The sequence below is a fragment of the Empidonax traillii genome, unplaced genomic scaffold, assembly GCF_003031625.1.
Source record: "Empidonax traillii isolate 1590-97213 ecotype Southwest subspecies unplaced genomic scaffold, ASM303162v1 scaffold312:size2399984, whole genome shotgun sequence".
Lineage (NCBI taxonomy): Eukaryota > Metazoa > Chordata > Aves > Passeriformes > Tyrannidae > Empidonax > Empidonax traillii.
The window spans coordinates 940867-959404 of NW_020955505.1; the positions used below are offsets into that span (position 1 = coordinate 940867).

At 37.8% G+C, this 18538-nt stretch overlaps 1 protein-coding gene across 4 annotated transcripts in view; it reads left to right on the plus strand.

Moving 5' to 3' along the window:
- Positions 1-18538, plus strand: part of CC2D2A (coiled-coil and C2 domain containing 2A) — a 54816-nt gene that overhangs the window by 433 nt on the left and 35845 nt on the right. For 3 of the 4 annotated variants that reach the window (XM_027891225.1, XM_027891227.1, XM_027891228.1), the window contains exons 2-9: positions 8266-8354; positions 8849-8950; positions 10707-10808; positions 11603-11779; positions 11952-12102; positions 13127-13263; positions 14463-14594; positions 16578-16787. In XM_027891225.1, the coding sequence (XP_027747026.1) occupies positions 8266-8354; positions 8849-8950; positions 10707-10808; positions 11603-11779; positions 11952-12102; positions 13127-13263; positions 14463-14594; positions 16578-16787 (1100 nt within the window). The remainder of the gene's footprint in view (positions 1-8265; positions 8355-8848; positions 8951-10706; positions 10809-11602; positions 11780-11951; positions 12103-13126; positions 13264-14462; positions 14595-16577; positions 16788-18538) is intronic. The other variant, XM_027891226.1, reaches the window with a different exon arrangement.

Consider the following 18538-nt stretch of genomic DNA (forward strand, 5'->3'; position numbering starts at 1 on the left):
CAAATTCAGCATTTACATATTTGAATGTGAACCGGCCAGTCAGCCTCACCTCCGTCCCTGGAAAGGTGGTGGAACAGGTGATTCTGGAGGTCGTCACCAAATATGTAAGAGAAATGAAAGTCACCAAGAGTAGTCAGCATGGATTCACCAAGGGGAAATCTTGCTTGACCAATCTGATAGCCTTCTATGATGACACGGCAAGATGGGTCGATGAGAGGAGAGCACTGGATGTTGTCTGCCCCGACTTTAGCAAGGCTTTTGACACTGTCTCCCATAATATCCTCATAGGTAAGCTCAGGAAATATGGGTTAGAGGAATGGACAGTGAGGTGGATCAAGAACTGGTGGATTGACAGAGCTCAGAGGGTTCTGATCAGCAGAGTAGAATCCAGTTGGAGCCTGTAGTCAGTGGTGTCCCCCAGGGATCAATACTGGGTCTAGCCTTACTCAACTTGTTTATCAAGGACCTGGAAGAAGGGATAGAATGTACCCTCAGCAAGTTTGCTGATGATACCAAACTGGGTGGGGAGTGTCTGATACACCTGAAGGCTGTGCTGCCATTCAGGGGGACCTTGACAGGCTGGAGAGTTCAGTGGGGAGAAACCTAATGAAGTTCAACAAGGGCAGGTGTAGGGTCCTGCACCTGGGGAGGAATAACCCCAAGTAGCAGTGCAGGTTGGGGGCTGATCTACTAGAGAGCAGCTCTGCAGAGAAGGACCTGGAAGTATTGATGGATGACACTTTGACCATGAGCCAACAGTGTGCCATTCTGGCCAGGAGGGCCAAAGGTATCCTGGCTATATCGGGGAGAGTATGGCCAGCAGGATGAGGGAGGTGATCTTCACTCTCTATTTGGCCCTAATGAGGCCACATCTGGAGTATTGTGTCCAGTTCTGGGCTCCTCAGTACAAGAAAGACAAAGAGCTACTGGAGAGGGTCCAGCAGAGGACACAAAGATGATGAGGAATCTGGAGCATCTCTCTTATGAGGGGAGACTACAGGAGCTGGGCCTGTTTAGTCTGGAGAAGACTAAGAGGGGATCTCATTAATGCATAAAAATATCTCAAGGGTGAGTGCTAAGAGGATGATGCCAGTCTCTTTCCAGTGGTGCTCAGCAACAAGATGAGGAGCAATGGCCATAAACTAGAACATGAGAAGTTCAATCTCAACATGAGGAAGAGCTTCTTTACATTAAGGGTGGCAGAGCACAGAAACAGGCTGCCCAGGGAGGTTGTGGAGTCTCCCTCTCTGGAGACACTTAAATCTCACGTGGACGAGTTCCTGTGTCACCTGCTCCAGGTGTCCCTGCCTTGGCAGGGGGGTTGGAGTGGATGATCTACAAAGGTCCCTTCTGAGCATAACGATTCTGTGAACCTTGTATTTTGTGCTTGATGTGTATGCTCCATGGATATGATGTATGGATTTATTGATGTGCTATTTTTAGTCACACGTGAAATACTTTACTCACAAAGTGGGAGAATGTAGGAGAGTGATGTGGTGGAGAGCTGTTGGAACTGAGTGTCTAACTGCAGACTTGGAAAGAATGGAGGTGATTGGTACCCAAAAACCAATCTCCAATTTCTTCAGCAGAATCTCTGTAATATTCTTGTTAAATAATTTGAACAAGAATCTTATTGCACGGTTTTATGGTTTACCTAAATAGGCTGCATAAAAGAGCTAAATTAGAGCAGAATATTAAAAAAACAGTAAAATGAAAATCTAGTGAATTACAAACATGCTTAGTTTTTCATCAATACCAAGTTTTACCAAAATAAAATGTATGTATTGTCCTTTAACACATTTTAGAAAAATATGGTATTTGTTACAGACATCTACAATTAAGGGATGTTTCCAACTCTTGGAGGTCTATGTACTTTTCTTTTGAGTGGTTTTTGAGTCTCACTGTGCCAGCTTGTGCTAGGAAGTGATATGCTGTTGACAGACAGAGTCCAAACAGTTTTCAGAATTGTTGTATGGAGAAATCGAGGGACACCCTCTAGTGATGGTTATTTTCTTTTACAGAAGCTCATTTTCCAAGAATAAACAGAACAGCACAACAGTACTCTGAGAAGAAAAGTAGCTGTTAGTTCCTCTGTGTGATAAATGTTTTGCTTTCCACGGTATTTTGCTCTGTTGCTTCTTCTGTTCCTGAAATTCCTGTAATTCTGAAAATTTTATGTGACTGAGTGAAAAGTACTGCATGTGGTATTCTGAGTGGACTGTATCATTGGTTTACTTGATTGTGGTATAATTTCTCCATCTGATTTTGGTTTTTTAAAATTACATCTTACATTTTGAGAAAGAATGCACCTTGAGCTGAAGTCCTTGTGTGTCTATTCAAAACTTATTTCAGTTCCCCCTGCCCTCCTGGGATTCAGTCTGACAGATTTATAAATAATTTAAATTTCCATCTTCTCTATACAAAGGTTTTGAATATGCTGACTCTGCTGTTTGCTACTGTGTTACCCAGTCATAAAGTAAAAGTAGATTTCTTTTGAGCTCCTCACTCCACTGTTATGGTGATGATCTGTGTATGAATTTCTGATTATCATTCTCTTGCCAAGTGATGACTAGCCATTAAAAAAAAAAAGAAGTGACATCCCCCACAATTTTTCAGGTGCCATTGAGAAACTCTGTACTGGCTGTTTGCTCCACTGTCTTGTTTTTTTTTTTTTTCTTCAATTCCTGTGGTAACACATTGCATCCAGACATTTTTGGTTTGTCAGGGTTGTTACCAGATTATGTTAAATTTGTGGTGTTAAAAGTATACACCCCCCATAACCCTTTTTTTGGAAAGGGAACTGTATTTTAATACACGGAAGTAGGTAATGTTTGTGGAATTATCATTTTGTTTTGTCTCTCAAATATTAGGTTTCATGGAATGATTATTTGCTCATTCTTGGCCCACTATGGCAAACTTATCTTGAAACATATCTATCAACTACTTCCTCACTTAATAGTCTAGTTAGTCTCTGTATCAGTCTTTCAAAAACTCAGTCGGTCTCTATTATTTTTTCATGCAGTCTGTAGAAATTAGTTGTTTTGCTATAATCCAACTATGTGTGTGCTTAGTGCCTTTGCACCTTTCTTCAATAGAGTGACTTGACTATATGTCAGTCCACTAGCCAGACTAATTAAATAAAAGTTTCAAAAGAAGAATTGCTTCCAATAGGAAGCCCATGTCTGATAGTTATTCCCTTGTGAAGGGGCACAACTGCAGTGTTACTGTTGGGTTTTTTGAATTGGTATAGTTATTTGGTTGCAGTTTCTAATGACTGTTTCCATGAAAAATACAACAGTGTTTCTAGGACCTATGTTGGAAGTTACCATTCCCTGTTTTCATTCAGGTAACAGATGCTTGGTGACTGTCTCTCTGCATTCCCTCATCCCTCGTTTTTACATCCTGTTGAGATACTGCAGCAGTTCTGGGTCTACATCTGTGCAGAGTTTTGAAGCCACACAGAGTTCCAGTGGATTTGGGCTCCTCTGAGTGCAGGAGAAGGCAAAGGAGAACACTTACTAGGTGGCATTTTCACGTCCTCATTTGGGCCTTGTTTCAGTTTGACTATCCAGCACACTTATTAACCTGCGGGAAGTAAAATATGGAGCTATATGGAGCAGGATAATGACCCTTCCAATGTAAAAAAAAGGTGTGAATTTTTTTGATACGGGCTGGTAATGGTAATCCTGCAAAGTGATGCTCCCTTGGATATTAGTTTTATTTCTTTCACTTCAAAAATATACTTTGAAGTTAAGCACAAATTAGTTGGTTATAGAACCCGGTCACATAAGCAGAACAAAAGTATATGTCCAGAGAAATAAAATAACAAGCACATTTTTTTGGTCAGGTCCTTTCTTCAAGGAAGTACAGGATACCACATTAATCAATGCATTGAATTAATTTTACTGCAACTACCAAAGCCTTAAAATGTTTTTCATTATGTATAGAAAAGATAATTACCCTGTTATCTCAAGGAACTGATTAATCCATAAAGAATTCTGCATACAGAGCATGAGTTCTGATGCTTTAAGAAGTGCTTAAAGTAGCAGCAGATGGTTTCTGCCCTCATTTTGCATGTTTGCACTGTTCACTTTAACCTGGCTTGTCTGGAAATGTTTACAGACAATTTTCAAGTATGTCAGAAGATCAAAAGCAGATTCTAATCTGTTGCTTTCTAGTTTTCGTTTATTAGAATGGAATTGAAATGAATCATTTGCTGCAATGAAATAGAATATGTTTTTGCACACTAAGGAGTGGTGGAATGGTAGATTGCAATGGTAGAAAAAATCACAAGAGGGAAATCAAAAGGTAACTTCAGACCAACTTCTTCCTTTAAGTAATTTTATCTAAATATTAATACTTGGGTTTGGGGGTTTTGTTTGTTTGTTTGTGTTTGATTTTCTTTTGTTGGTTTTGTTTATTTTCATTGTTTGTTTGTTTTGTTGGGTTTTGACTTAAAAGCTTGCACTAGTGAAGATTCCATAACTGTTTAAGGGACTCGGTTCCAGTGCTAGAATACTCCAAAAGTTTAAAAGTTTTTCCAGTGTGCACTCAACCTTTCATATTACAATTAAAGTCCATCATTTCCATCTCCAGCAGATAGAGCCTTTTGTGTGCCAGAATCGTTTGTGGGCCTGAAGTTGTAGAAGTTGTTGAAGTTTTTTCTCAATTTCGAAAACTTTTCAAATTCTATCTTTGAGCAAATGTGACTTCTGAGAGTTCTTGCCTGCAAGTTTTATACACAGATAAACATTACTACAGCATTCAAACCATTAATAAATGTTCTAAAGGCATTAGACTGAGGCAGATCCTGAAAATTCCTGCTCAGTAGGGGGTTTGAATTTATTAATTATTACTTGCTTATCTTTTTACATATGATTTTCCAGTGACTTGTATGTGCCCTCTTCCCCTCATCCACCCTGTCATTTCATCAAAATATTTCCTACCGAAAGACACTTTCTAGACAGCAGGTTCAAAAGTTGAGATGTATGCTTTTTCTGATATTCACAAGAATGAGTAGAATATTCATGGAAGAACATTAAATTGGCTTGGTAGGTTTTAATCCTGGCTAATCTAGGCCTTCTGTTGCTTATTATTTTACTGTCTTTTAAGTATTTACAAATAGACTGACTATTTTTTGTAGGGCTGAATTTAGACTGAAATGTTTATGCCTCTGCAGCATACTTTTTCTTAAAAAAGAGACTTGCCTGGGAGTTTGGAACTTGTCTGTTCTCCGTCATTTCTCGGAATCACTGGCATTTCTGGCTTTGCTGCAGCCAGTTCATTATTGGATACCCTACCTTGATGTTTTTTAATTAGCTCAGTCTGATAAATATTCATCTAGATCTTGTTCTCTGTTTTGTCAGTAATTCTTACTCAGTTCTTACTCATTCAGCATTTTTTGTTAGAAAAGACAAAATGCAAATAGGTTTTTCTGTGCGTTGTCTCTTAGTATCTCTTGAGTACTTGCTTGTTTCTGTCTCTACTATTCCTCCTGGAAAGGAAGTGGTTATGGGATCCTTGCTTTTACATGTCTCATGCTAGTGAGCTTTGGGCCTTGTTCATTCTTTTGAAAGTTTCCAAATACATTGAATGTTTATTTTTTACAAATACAAGCAGTAGATTGTGTAATTTAGAAAGATTAGGGTTTTCCAAAATATTTTTAATGTTTTTGAGTAGAATCAGCAGTAGTGGGGTTTATCTTAATGTACTTTTTTTCTAAATGACAGCAGACTAAGGTGATCCTGGAAATTAAATTGCACTTTGACTTTGGCATACTAGGTAGCCTTTAAATGTTTAAGTTGTGTATTCAACATGCAGTATTTTCTGCTGCCGGTAAAGCTCTTGAAGTAATATTGAATCAGCCATAATGTGATATGTGTTGTGTGACTTTACCACTCCTAAGCCCTTACCCGTTGCTGTTTTATCTCCCTTTCACAAATTTAATGCCTTATATAAACCTGAAATCGCTCTTTCGTGAGGGCAAAGAACAATCAGTATTTGGCTCAAGGAACGGATGGGTAATGTAATTTTGTGCGTGGTGATAACTAGAAAAACTTATTTAACTAAAATGTTACGTGTTCCCAGATTAAAAATCAAAGAAAAAAAAGCCTCTGCAAAGCACGTGTGCAAAAAGAGCTGCAGTTTTCTCCTGATAGTCACCTTAGAGCTGTTCCAGTTAAAGGGCCAGTGTGTTCTATGTGGACCGATGGATTTCCTCGTGGAAATAAAAGCCAGTTACAAAAGTTCAAGGGAAAAAAGAAAATAATGATAATTCCACGTATAAGAAGGGATGTAAATAATTTCTCTTTAAGAAGTTAATATTACAAGTATCAGTTGAAGTTAAAGCTCCTGATAATGTCCAGGTGAACTCCAGGGCTCCAGTAGGACTCAAGAGGTTGGTGCAGATGGGGAGGTAATTATGTAGCTAGGATTAGTTTGAATAATGAAGGAATTAATTAGATCTTTCAAAAGGAAAAGTACTTGAGTGATGAATTTTCAAGCTATTAAGTACATAAAACTATTTTTTCAACTAAAGATATGTTTGGGAACTTTTATAAAGAGGATAACCGTGAGTCTTGTACAGTCGTAATGCAATCCAAGAGAAGGAGATGGGAACCTTCTCAAAATGCTGTGTCAACCATAATTGTGTTTGGTACATAAAACTGATGGAAGTATTGCCATTTGCTCACACATAGAGTCTCATTTACTTTGTACATTTAAAGTGTTTTTCATTTGTGTTTGTATGAGAGGATGAGTTGTAGGTGTCCACTTCTTTGTATATCTGACCACAAGAATGAAGCTTCTCTGTAAACAGCTGGATAATTATTCACTCTTTTTATTTAGGTATCAGGGAATGCAGTAGGGTACAGGATCACCTTACTAATATTTACTGAATCTATGTGAAGAAACCATAATATAAGAGGATTTGATACAGAGAAGATAAGGGGAAGGTATGCCATCAGTCTTTCAAAGGAAAGGGAGACCCTGATAAGTTTGGTTATGGAAAATGTGTTCACAGTCAGTTTTAATGACAGAGGAAAAGCCTGGGCTTTTTTGGGAACAGCAATTCAAAGACAGCAACAAGCAGTAATTCTCCTTTTCCATGATCAGATTGCCCAAGTTAGTGTCCGAAATGGGTATTTACTGCTTACCAAAAAATCTCATATGCCACTGATTTAAAACTCAGATTTTAATGTTTCATGGGATCAGCAGAGAGTACTTGATCCTAAAGGATGTAGAGTTTTGATGACTTCTTTGGGTTGGAGGGTGGGATGTGCGGGATGTGCAATTTTTTTGTGTTTTTTTGTTTGAAAACAATCCCAGGGATACAGTTCTAGTGATGACCTCTAGCTGGACAGTACTGATCACAACCCTTTGAGCATCACAGTTCAGCCAGTTTTCAGCCCACCTATGTACGTGGTCCATATTTCATTACATTTTCTTTAAGAAAGTTGCAGGAACCAGCGATAAAAAACATCCACTGCTTTCGCTTCATCCACTAATCCAATTATCTTGTCCTAAAAGATTGTTTCATTGGTCAGGTAGAGGTTTATCCCCTTTGTAGATCCGTGCTGATGACTCTGAGTTTTTGTCTTAACTATTTGGCAATGGTTTCTAGGGTTATTTGCTCCATCACCTTCCAACCAAGGTGAGGCTGATCAGCCTGTAGTTCCCCAGATTTCCCTCCTTGAAGACAGGAGTAACCCTCAGGAACCGCCCTTTATCATCACCATCATCTTTTAAAGACAATTGAGGGCAACCTTCAGGTGACATTGACCATCTCCCTCAGCACTCATGGGAGCATCTCATTAGAACCCTTGGGCTTGACTCTGCCCAGATTGTTTAAATACATTTAAATATGGCCTTATTAGCTTGTGTGTGAAATGGGAAGTTACTTGATGATGCTGTCTTGGATTTTATAGCACATCACCATTCAAAATTAGATGAGACAGCTCTGACTAACAGCTTATAAAATACCAGGTAATTCTTTTATGTGTTTTTAATAGAAAGAAAGTGTTTCTATGCATTACTTAAGGTGGTTCATAGTACATAATGAAAGGTAGATCCATCATAGTTCAAGGTGTTTAAGTGATAGTCTGTAAGGACTGAATTCCAGAAAATGTTTCATTAATTCACATTTTCTCATGCAAGTTCTTTCTGTTGGAACACGGGATTATGTATGGTATAGGTGGTTTTATTTAACTTACATTTCTTTCAGAAAATACTTAGTTTAAACATGTTACCATGTCTTTTCTGTTGCAGAGTTGCCACCTGCTCCTTCTACATCAAGGACAGGCGTTGCAGAGCTTTCTGTTAGGCAGCGAATGAGAGAGAAACTAAAAGCAGCAAAGGTGAGAATCCTTCATAAGTCCTGTTTGGTTGTCCTCAGTCTTATAAGTACTACCCAATGCATTTTACTTGCCTTGTGCTATGTGAATCTGAGTTGGGATTTCTGATGCCAAAATAATACTAAGTTCATCAGTACAGTAATTTTCTGTATTGCTGCATTTCTTTTCTAGAGTTTATATTTAATTTGTTTGTAGTAACAAAAAAAGGCATTGTTTTATAATTCAAATGATATAATCATTAGAAGATCCATCTGTGTTTTTTGTCAAAAAATTACTGACAGTATTTCGAAATCAATGGATTTCTTTGTAAGTTTACTGTGCAGTTTAATAAGGGGTATTAATATCTAGGTCTGTAAAATCACTTAAGCTGATTATATATAAAAGATTCTGTCCCTAACACAAACATGAATAAGCTGTTGAGTTCCTGGGAATTATTGTAGCTTTGATGTTGTTCTATTTCTGTTAAAGCTAAGCATTTTTTTCATTTGTTTGCTTAGTCAAAAGCTGAAATTACTTTATCCCAAGAAGACCCCAGTCCACAACCAAGGCGTTTAAAAGGCATCAGAGGAAGAAACCCAGAATTCAGACTGGATAAAGTGGTAAGAAAGTGCATTGTGTCTTGCTGTGTGAAACATGAAATAAATCAAAGACTACAGTCTTGAAGATCGATTTCATTGTTCAAAATTATACTACTGTTTGAATTACTAGCCAGGAAGGAACCTTTCTGATTATTGCTTTCAATGTATATATTTAACAATAATAATTTACTTTAATTGTAGTATAGACATGTGAAACTTCTGTCATTTAAAGGTTCATAACTTCTGTTGCTTTAGATACCTTGAAGTATTTAAAATTCACTGTAACAGAAAGGACCACTGTATTATGGCTTTATATAAATTTGCACAGCGTAATTGCTAAGTGCTGAGTATTAGCTTTATGTCATTGTAATGTATTGTATTTCCTTGTTACTATTTTATGTTAGAAAATTATTTTTGTATTAAAAAAAAACACAAAGGCTCTGCCTGTGCAGAATTTGCAGTCATATTCTTCAAAATTCACAAAGAGATTGCTTGACTGTAGAAAATGTGTTCCAAAGAATGTGCATGCCCAGGAAATAACAGCATGTAGCACTAATAGAATGTAGCAGTAATGGAATCTGGAATTCCAAACAACATGAATTAGCCTGGCTAAATTGCTTGTCTTGGGGAGAATTACCTTTTCATGCAGGTTGAGGGTAGGTTTCTGGCAGTCTTACAATGAGAAATTGTTACAGCTTTCAGTTGCGTAGTACTGTTTTAATATGTTTGTATTAGGAAAATGCAAAAGTGATACCCTTATTAGAGTTGTTTATGAATTTTATATAAAACTTATCTGAAACCTTCCTCGTGTTGGTTTTGTTTCCTGTACTTATTTGCTCACAATTGAGATATTGTTTTGTTGGTAAATAAGTGGCAGAGTTTGAGATTTCCTTTTTGCTATTATTATTTTGAAGTTTAGGTGGAATAGTTGTAAGCTTGAGAAGTGCCTTCCTGTAATCTGACAATTCAGACCACAGGTAGAATGGTAGATGTGTTTGTATTGGCTGAACCTGGGGAAAATCCCTTTGAAGCCCTTAAATGAACTTGCTGAAGCAACCTCAGAAACAGTGACGTTTACACTGATCTGCGTGCAGGGACAGATACAGCTTCAGAGAACTGGGAATAGATAACTCTGCTACTGCCTTTCTTGGAAAGGCAGGGGGATATCCCCCATGGAGTTTGAGAGTAGCCTAGCAGTAGTTGTTTGAGAGAGAATAAAACAAATAATCAAGTCTGTATTTCAGCACCCAAGCAATGAATGCCACCTTTTCTGAATAATACCAAGGAGGGTTTTCCTGATTGCAGCAGGGTTTGTCTGAGAAGCTGATTGATTTCATTCCCTGGGCAGCAGTGCCTGCCAGCAGCACCCCTGCCACTGCTGCCTGGCCTGGGCTGTCTACCAGCCCCTCATTTGCAGAGGGGAATATTTACCATTGTTGACCCATTTCTCCCCCTTTGGAGATCAGCATGTGGCTGCTTGTGTTCAGGAGTGCAGAAACAATGATCGCATCAGCAGTGAAGGCAGTAAGTTGTCATTTAGGCAATGAACCATTTCTTGATACTCTACAGTCTGTTTCTTGACCCAAAGGAATTAAGTAATAGTTGGATGTACCCTTTTAAAATAAATATAAAATCAGTTTGTTACCACAGTGACTGGGTTTCTCTTTTGTTATTTTTTTTCTGTAAAAATGCAATATGTAATAACTGTATTCAACTGTTTGGATTTTTTATGGTTCAGTAAATAAATGCTAAAACTTCTGTATTTATTTTTATGCAGTCTGATAATGATAAATTTAGGGAGATGCAAGGGGATGAAACCCACTTACCACCAAAAGTAAAGTTTCGTGATTCTGTAAAAAAGCTTAAGCAAAAGTCAACAGTAAGTACCATTCCTTAATTTCAATATCCCATATTAATCTCATTTAAACGCTATATAGTTTCATGATTCTGTTTAAAGAAGCAGACAGAATTCGGTCTTAAGGAGTGGAGAGAATTTTATTTAATTTAAAATTTCACAAACAGTGTATACCAACAATTAAAGTATATAAAGGGAAGCTTCATCAAATGTAAGAGTGGCTTTGGGTCATTTGATTAAAAAAGAAATTCAGGTAAATCCATCTGGACACAAATACTGGAGCTGGGAGGAAAAATGTTTAAATCCTTTCTATTGGATGCCACCAGTTGGTAGTTAAAGCATTTTGCAGATTAGCATGTTGGTATTTATTAGCAACAAAACGCTGTTAATTCTTTTGTTAAAGGATTCATCCTAAAGCTAAAGGGTCCTGGGTCCTTCAGAGGCAAAAAGCCATTAGAAATTTCTCTTCATACCATTACCTGGATATTTGCATTATGGCCAGAATTTAAACTTTGGCATTTCTGATTCACAGATTATGTTTAAAATAATAAGCATGTTAAAATGAAACCTTTTTAATAAAACATTGCAAGAAATATTCAGTGAAATTATAGTATAGCAATAGAGAAAGTATCATGTATGAGTTACAAATTTCGGTTAGCTGCAGAATTTGGGTGAGTACTCTTTGAGATAAAATAATTACTATCCTGTGACAAGTTTTTATACATGCTGCTGTTTTGTATTCTTAATGGAGAAATTATTTACTTGCCCTAATTTTCTTATAAATGCCATAATAAAATATCTTTTTCGTCTCTTCTTAGTTCCAGAATGATTTTCCTTCTGAGGAGGAAGCATATAATTTCTTTACCTTCAATTTTGATGCTGGACAAGAGAACATGAAATCTAGAGCCAGGAAAAGGAATGGATTAAATGAAGAAGATGAGGCAGAAGGGGAATGTGTAGAAACCCATGAAGATGAACAAGAGGAGGATGAAACGGTCTGAACTATAGGATAAATGTTCCTATTTTTATTCAGACTTCTTGAATTAATTTTAATAATCTAGTACAAAATGGCAGCTTTTGTTTCCTTAAAAATTCTGAAAGTATACTTTCTCAAGAAACTTTCTTAAGAAATAGATGAACTAACAGAGATATTTGCACAACTTATAGGATGAAGATGTACGTCTCATTAAAGATGATGATTTATTCATGGGGCAGACAGATGATGATCTTGTAGTAATGAAACCTGCTGAATGTGAAAACTACTCTGAACAACTGAAAAGGGAAAAAGAATTTCTCTTCATTCCCAGCATGCTAACAGGTATGATGATTGTGCTTATCCATTTTGTTCCTGGATTTTCCATAGCATGGCATTCTTTAATTGCTGACTGTGTCTGGCAATAGAGAGATACTTAATTGCGACTCTCTGACACTGATCACTCAGTCAAGTCTGAAAAGGTCTGACGGAAGGATTGACCAGAAGCATGCACACCTCAGTGGGTCATCAGCTGGTACACTCACAAGTGTACTCAGGGCACATCAGTTGCTCTGGGGTAATCATCTTACTGCTGCCTGTAAGGAAATGCAAGATCCTGGCTCATCTTCCATTGGGGTTTACGTTGTTGAACATATGCAGCAGGTTACTGAGTACACACATTTAGGAACTAAGCTGGCTCACGCACTGTGCATTATAACTTACACTACTCATTCGCTTGGCTACATCTGCAATTTCTTCTGTGGGGCAAGTTTGTCAGGAGTCACATAAGTAACATAAGGATTTTTGTGATTCAAGGGGCCCTTTTCATAAAATCTGATTGTGTGAAGTGGAAACAGTCAGCACTGATCATGTCTATGACCTTTTTGCCTTATTCCCGTAGAACTGCAAAGTCCTAAAAAATTGCTTTATAATATCACTTGCTATTTAATATTTGAACTGGAAAAAACAGAAATGAGTCTCTCAGTGGTCTGTACCAGAACAGTGTTGGCACAGCTTGCAATGCAATGTCAAAATGTTTGGCATTGAGTGCCTCTGGTTTTTTGTATCTTGTAACTTAGTTCTGGCTGCCTCCAGTGTGATCCACTGAGTTAGGGGATAACTTATTGTAACCCTCAGTATAATCCCTCCCTGTTTCAAGATTATTTCACTGTGTGTATGGGCTCAGTATTTTTGAAGAAAAGGACCTGTTTTGGTTATGTTTTTTACCTATGTAGGAAAATATTTCTGACAGCATGCTTAACATGCAGTGCCATTCACTTTAAGAATTGCATAGGCTCTTAGAGAGTTAACAGACTGGAACTACAGTTATAAGATATTTTGCATGGTTTTCTCTTTATTTTCTTACTAGTGCCTGCTTCTGAGAAGATACCTGAAAATATGCAGCCTAGGTACCTTGAAGATGAAGGTCTTTATACAGGAGAAAGACCCTTTGTATCACAGTCTAATCAAAATATAGTAGAAAACAGAATACTCAGACAGGAGAAAGTAAGTCACTGCTACCTGCTTAGTTGTCTTTTTTTATTTATCAGTATTTTATTTTTGAATAGTTAAATAAGTGGATGGTCACGCTAATAAGGGGCTTTCATCTTTAAAATGTTTAGCAGCATCAGATGTCGGGAAATGTAGATTTTTGTAGGAATGTGTTCTTAGTGTAACCCACTTGACAGAGCACCAGACTGGGTCTTAGAAAATTGGTGTCTTTTTCTGGCTCTGCTTGTTGTCTGCTGGGGAAGAGATCACTGATCAGACTGTAAGGATAATTAAGTATTGTTGGTATAAATTATCTGGAAAGGTTGTAGAATCCTTTCAGACTTTTAAGAATGTCTTGCAGAAACACTTGGGAAAATAGCTTGCATATATTTTGTCCTGCTATATTCTCCTATACACAGTAAGGCGTGTGTAGTTCAGTATAGATTTAAGCTTCTATGCGGCAGCTGCCCTTTAAATTTTTTTATGATTTTATGTATTCTTTGTGGGCTAGCAGAGGTCCTTTTCTGAATCAGACTGGGAGTATTTGTATCTAAAATTTTTAACTGGCCAGCTTCAACCCGTCGTGGTTACAATGTCAGTGTTCGGTGGTCAGCTTAAACCAGGTGTGGAAATAAGAGAGCAGGGCAGCATCTTGGGGCAGCTGCGCTGGTTTAAGCTGTATTTGAATCCAAGTAATGACACCAGAGGGATGAATTAAGACAATGTCCAACACATGAAGGCGTAAATACAACTGGTGTGTAAGATGCTTACCTCATCTGCTTTCATAGATGCTGTTTAAGTAGTGGACTAGGAGATTTAAGAGATCCTTTAATAAATTACCTGAACTTACGTTAGCTCTTGTGTAAAAGAAGACTTACAATTATTTCACTTTTAGTGATGTAAGAAAGTAACATTTAAATAAGTTGTGTAAGTGTTGATTATTTTTTTCCTTTCAAATCTGTAACACACTGACTGTTGGAAGGAAAAAATCAGTATACCTAAATTTTGAGCAACTCCTTGGTCTTTTGATTTCAAAACTTACCTATGGTATCTTTGAAGATTTCGTTTTGGTTTCTTAGGAAAGTTTTGGTTATTTCAGGCACAAATAGTTCATAGTCACCTTTTATTCTGTATTTTTTTCACACAAATTATGATTTTGCTAGTAATTTGTGTAAAAAGTAAGAAACAATATAAAATTATGTTTTCCTTTGTAGGGGAAGGAGTGGTTTGGTGACGATGGCAAAATCTTAGCGTTACCAAATCCAATTAAACAATCTCCTACTAGGCCTCCAATATTTTCTCTTGAAGAAGGCATTGCACCAGAACTTGAAACAGTTTATAGAAAGGTAGGCATATTTCATATATGTGGAAATATGTGACCCAATATCCCAGTTCTTCTGCACCGGAAACCCTGGTGACCAGAAGGGCTTTGTGCTGTGACTACTGACTGCTTTTTGTGTTTCCACAACTGTTCTTTAAATGTGCTCTATATTTTCCAGTATATTCCACCTGTTTTTTTCTCGAAAAACGCATACCAAAGGATGAAGAGTTAAGCTGATAGTACTGGTTGAAGTAGTAAAACATTGGTCCCTGACAGAGTCACTAAGGTCTCTGTGAGGCACCCGTGGATATTCTCAGGCCAAAGTAGAGTAGTTTCTATATTAGTGTGTCTATAAAGCTGCTTGAGGTAGGAGCTAATAGACAAACTTGGTCATCAGCAGCTGAAGAGAAATTATTGAAGAGCTTGTGCATGATGGTTATTTTACAGTGATTAAACTCCCCCTAAATAAGTCTTTACATGCAGTTCACTCATGTAGACAGCAACTAATTTTGAGTTATGTGGCATCAATTCAGACATTTTTGGTGGGTTGTGGGTTTATGTTGTTGGTTTTTTTCTTCATTGTTTTTCTTGTTTGGTTGCTTTGTTTTGTTTGCAGGTTTTTTTGTTACTGTTTTCCCCTCAATAACAGCAGACCTACCCTGGCAAACAGCAGTTGCAATGTGCAAGCAGTACAAATCAAAATAAGTTTCAATTAAAATGATTCAGCAAGCTTTAATTGTTCTGCTTGTTAGCACTCTTATTACTCTCTTGGAAAAACTGACTTTTAAGACTTCAAAGTAGATTACTCTTTTGGGACACAGGAGTGTTTCTGAATGTTGCTGTTGATAAAGATTTAAATGTGGCTCTTTAATTGATGCTGGTTATAAATACACAAGTCACAGGATGCATCCAATACCACTAATCTATGCAGGGTGTTTCTGCTGGCAGGAAAAGTTTACTGCTTAGATCTTGTAAAGAAAGGCCAAGAGAGCTTATGTTTTGAGAACACCATGTTTACAAGAACAGTGACATGTAAATGTCCAAATCATTGTGGTAAGTAAGACACTAGGCTATTCTTTTAGGGGTCCTGTCTGGGCAGAGAAATAGTTAAAGCATAAGGAATTCAAAGTTGTCATTTTTCTGACATATTCCGTCAAATCAAACATTTTAATGAGAAACTAAGTGTGGAAGGATCAGATGGACTTAAGTATATTTCATGGCCATTTATATCAGTCCTGTAAAAGAGTTTTGCAACACCTATATTACCCTCTTAATCCCCCTTTTCCCATTCTTCCCATTACCTTTGTTGCAAAAAGGGACTGCAACAAACACTACATAACTAACAACTTCATTTTTTTTGGTACCAGAATATCTCTGATGAACCTCTTCTGAAGGATTTTAAGAAGGAAGCAACAATAGTCAGGCTGAAAGTAGTGTTCATTTTCTTCTGATTTCAGTAACTTGAGGATGTAAGCCATGAATGTCTTTTGGTTGCAGTGGGTTGAAGCAAACTTTTTAGGCTTTGTTGCTGAAAGCTTTCATTGGACTTTATTGGTCTGAATGTTCCTGGTATTAAAATTGGAAAGGAAATAACATATTTCCTAATCTGCACAATCCAAATGGTCTGCAAGAGAGCTGCTCTCTGAGAGCTGGGCTGTTTATCCTAGAGCTCAGTTCTAAGAGGAAATAAATCCATACTAAACAAATGGATAAAAAGAGAACTAGTGAGCTTTTCTTTTTCTAATTCAGTGTCATTGTCTCTATTGCTCAGCAAAACCTTCAGTACAGGCAGATGACTTCTTATCTCAGCTTCATATGGGCTATAAAAATTCTGTTGTGTAGAATACCTGTGGTGCTTTTGTGCCACCCACTTATCAATAAAGCAAGAAGTTAAGACTTCGTAAGTAAATGTAGGCAGTGCTAAATGGATCATTTTCTGACACAGAAACTCTCTGAAAGATAGTGTTGTCAGAGTTTGTAAATCCATTTTATTCTTTTTTTCTTTCAGGCAATTAAAATTACATCTGCCAATCAGTATTGTGTTGGACCTGGAGATTTTCAGGGGCTATTTCAATTGGATATTGATATTTCTGGACTGATATTCACCCACCATCCCTGTTTTAGCCGTGAGCATGTGTTAGCAGCTAAATTGGCTCAGCTATATGATCAGTATTTGGCAAGAAAACAGAAGAATCTTACCAAACTTCTCACAGACAAGGTATTTCTGGTCTGTTATCCTGCCTTATTGAGATAATGATGTGACAGTTTAAGGTAAAACCTGAATTTGTCAGAAGCTAAAAAACCTAAATACTTGACTGAGGTTGTATGTTCAGTGCAGAATTGCATTTTTAAGATCATGAATTTCTTTGATCTTCGAATTTAAATTAACTCTGAGGTAAAAGGAATACAGTAACATTTACATAGTATTCCTTCGAGTAGCCAAAATGTTTTCTGGTGAATGACAGATATTACAGGATTGTGTACAGCTGCTCTGGCAGGGAGACAGCAAAAGATGGTAGTTTACTGGGTCACTCTTGTGACATGGCAAAACCTGAGGCTGAATGTAGGCTCTTCTGTTCCTGGCTCCATTCCTGACTTGCTGGATGAGCTTGGCTGGGCTGCTTACCCTCTGCATACCACCACTCCTCCTCCATCTGTACACTGGAAGTAACGGTAGTGGTCTTCTCTGGCGCAGATTTGTACATGAGCACTAGGCATTGTTAGTACAATTCTGATGTCATCAGGGCACACAAGAATACTTGTCTGTTAAAAATTAGATTGATATTAGATTTGAATTATTAAATTCAAATTTCCGTGATTTCAAGGTGATTATGATTTTCTACCCTAAAGAGCTACTAAAAGGGAAAATTCCTTGGTATACTGTCTGTCATTATTTTTGAAGGATTTGCTTTAGTTCTCTGTGAAATGGGACATTTGGTTTCTCCATGCCTGCTCTACAGGAACCTATAGAACCACAGATTCAGTAAGGTTGGAAAAGACCTCTAAGATCATTGAGTCTAACCACTGCCAAGTCCACCGCTAAACCATTTCCCCAAGTGCCACATCTGCACATTTTTTAAGTACCTCTAGGGATGGCGATTCATCTACTTCCCTGGGCAGCCTGTTCCAGTGCTTGGCAGCCCTCTCAGTGAAGAAATTTTTCCTACCACCCTATCTAAACCTCCTCTGGAACTTGAGGACATTTCCTGTCGTCCTATCACTTGTTACTTGAGAGAAGAGACCAACGTATCCATCTGACTACAACCCCCTTTCAAAGATTATTTAGCCTGGGGAAGAGGAGGCTCAGGGGGGACCTTCTCACTCTGCACAACTACCTGAAAGGAGGTTGTAACCAGGTGGGTGTCAGCCTCTTCTCCCAGGCAGCTAGTGAGAGGACAAAAGGACACAACCAAAAGTTGTGCCAGGGGAGGTTCAGACTGGACATCAGACAGAATTTCTTCACTGAAAGGGTAGTTGAGCATTGGAATGGGCTGCCAAGGGAAGTGGTGGGGTCACCATCCCTGGAAGTGTTCAGGAAATGGCTGGGTGTGGTACTTAGTGCTGTGGTTTAGTTGACAATGGGCGTGTTTGGTCAAAGGTTGAACTCAATGATCTTGGAGTTCTTTTCTAACCTTAATGATTCTATGCTTCTGTGATTTTCTGGGACTGCCTTTAGTGGCCCTGCCTTGTCCCAAAAAAAGACTTTCGTGAAAGGTGGGGTTTTTTTCTGCAGAAACTACCTACCCCTTTGATTCCTGAGCTTTCAGAATAATCCCTAGATCAGTCTTTTCTCCTTGATAAGATCTGTAACAGTGATCAAGGTCAGTAAATCTCCCTGATACATCCAGGATCCTAATTAGAATTTCACATTGAAGAATCATGACAAAACCCTATAATTACAGAATCAAGACAGTTCAGAGGTTTCTGTCATGTAGTAACTAGCTCTTTCATGTCAAGGTACATTACACT